This window comes from Echinops telfairi, unplaced genomic scaffold (assembly GCF_000313985.2).
Source record: "Echinops telfairi isolate 266 unplaced genomic scaffold, ASM31398v2 ScPeMD7_2291;HRSCAF=2852, whole genome shotgun sequence".
In the NCBI taxonomy this organism is placed as follows: Eukaryota; Metazoa; Chordata; class Mammalia; order Afrosoricida; family Tenrecidae; genus Echinops; species Echinops telfairi.
The window spans coordinates 17344622-17346397 of NW_022106189.1; the positions used below are offsets into that span (position 1 = coordinate 17344622).

The 1776-nt window shown below is 61.4% G+C and overlaps 1 protein-coding gene across 1 annotated transcript in view; it reads right to left on the bottom strand.

Annotated features, from left to right (window-relative positions):
* IRX3 (iroquois homeobox 3) overlaps positions 1-1776 on the bottom strand; it is a 5988-nt gene that overhangs the window by 3275 nt on the left and 937 nt on the right. The window contains exons 2-3 of the mRNA XM_004704888.2: positions 1144-1335; positions 384-397 (exon numbers count right to left, since the gene is read on the bottom strand). Coding sequence (XP_004704945.1) covers positions 384-397; positions 1144-1335 — 206 coding nt within the window. The remainder of the gene's footprint in view (positions 1-383; positions 398-1143; positions 1336-1776) is intronic.

Consider the following 1776-nt stretch of genomic DNA (forward strand, 5'->3'; position numbering starts at 1 on the left):
CCCCCTCTCGGATCTCTCCTCTCTTTCTTCTCTAGCTTTGATCTCTTTTACCCCCTTTCTCTACTCTGAAGCCCTCCCCACCCCTTTCCGGGCCTCCGCGTCTGGTGCGGAGGTGACTTGGAGTGGTGGGCACTTGGGGTGCTGGACGGGGGTGTGTGCGTCCGTGTCTGTGTCAGGGTGTCCGTCCCCGCCCTCCCCCACCCCTTCCCAAACCTCTGGTCTGACGTCGCGGCCTCTTATTCGACTTTTCCTCTGGTCTCCTTCCGAAGTCGCCAATCGCCTGGGCGCCTTACAGGGGAGGCCGCCCACCCCCGCGGATACTGTGCGTGCGCGGGGCGGGACGGGGTAGGGGCGGGAGTCAGGGCACCACTGTCCCTTCCCACCTCTTGGGCTGGAGCTGGGAGGGACAGCGAGAGGCCCTGGGACGGGGCGGGAGCAGGGGTAGGTAATACCGGGTCAGCTGGCCGGCCCCTCCCCGCGTCCCAGCCCTCTGCCCCTCGCCCGGGCCGCCGCACCGGGCCGGGTCACGTTCGACCCTGGTCCCGGACAGAGGCGGGGTTCAGCTCTGCCAGGGCCTTTTCCCAACCCGCAACACTAGACTCCCGGCCACTGTAGGTGTCGGGAAAGAGCTAGAAAAGTGCCCTCTGATTAGGCTTATGACTTGGAAGCGGCTTCCAAGAGGAGACGAAGTCGCCCCTATCTTGAGGAATCAAACCCTGGAATTACGGACAGCGACGCTGCTTCTGGTTTCGGATATGATGAACTCATTAGAAATGGCGGGCTCTGCTGCAGGGGGGACGCTTCAGGGGTCCTGGGGAGCGGCTACTGGTGGGCAGAGCTTGCCAGCGCCCTAAGCACAGAGTGCAGTGGGAGAGGAGCCCAGAGGTGGCCCCAGGAACTTTGGGAGAGCGCTTCGAGAAGTTTCCATAGTGACACTTTCAGTCCTTAGCGATCCTTCCTTTCACTGCTCCTTCTTCCACTCTCTGGTTCTCACCCGCCAGATTCCTTCAGGCAGGGGTCCTCGTACCACCTCGGGTGGGGAGAGGAAGCGAGATGTTCACTTTTATGGTGCAATTTTCCGAAATCAAACCCGAATCGCAGTAACCAGGCTCCCGTTTTGAGGGATTAGGGCGCGCAGCCCACAGCGGTATTGAAATTCCCAGAATCACAGCGGTCGGGGGCTAAGGGCTTTAGGCCGCGGTGGCGACCAAAGCTCCGGCCTGGCCCGCGGCGGCCGCTGGACGCCACGGAGGCCGCGTTCTCGGGCCTCAGCTCGGAGGCGGAAACCGGCCTCTGCGCTGCTGACTGATCAAGGAATAGAATCCGACTCCCGCCCTAGTGGACAGATCTCAGGGGACCCCAGGCCCAGCAATGAGGCATGCACTCGCTTTTGGCGGGCACTCCGCTTTGACCCCTCCCCCGTTTCCAAGCTCATCCCAGGAGTTGCTCAGCCCAGGGACCTAGTAGGTCTGAACGCGAGAAAACTAGGGGCAGACAAAGGGAAGTTTGGGAGTGACCAGGTTTGAGGTGGGCCCGAACAGCTTCTTCCTTATCTCCAGCCTCCCCGACTCTGCCTGGTGCCTGGCTTTAACCTTAGCTGGAGCCTCGCCCAAAGGGAGCCATCCCGGGCCACCCCAGCCTCGGAAAGTTTCCAGGCGCCAGAATTCGTTTCCGGTTAAACCTTCCAGGGAATGCCTTAGGGAATCTTGGGCTTGTCTTCTCAGGAAAAAAATCTTTTGTGTTCCTAGGTGTCAGTCCGCAGCCTCCACTGCCCCC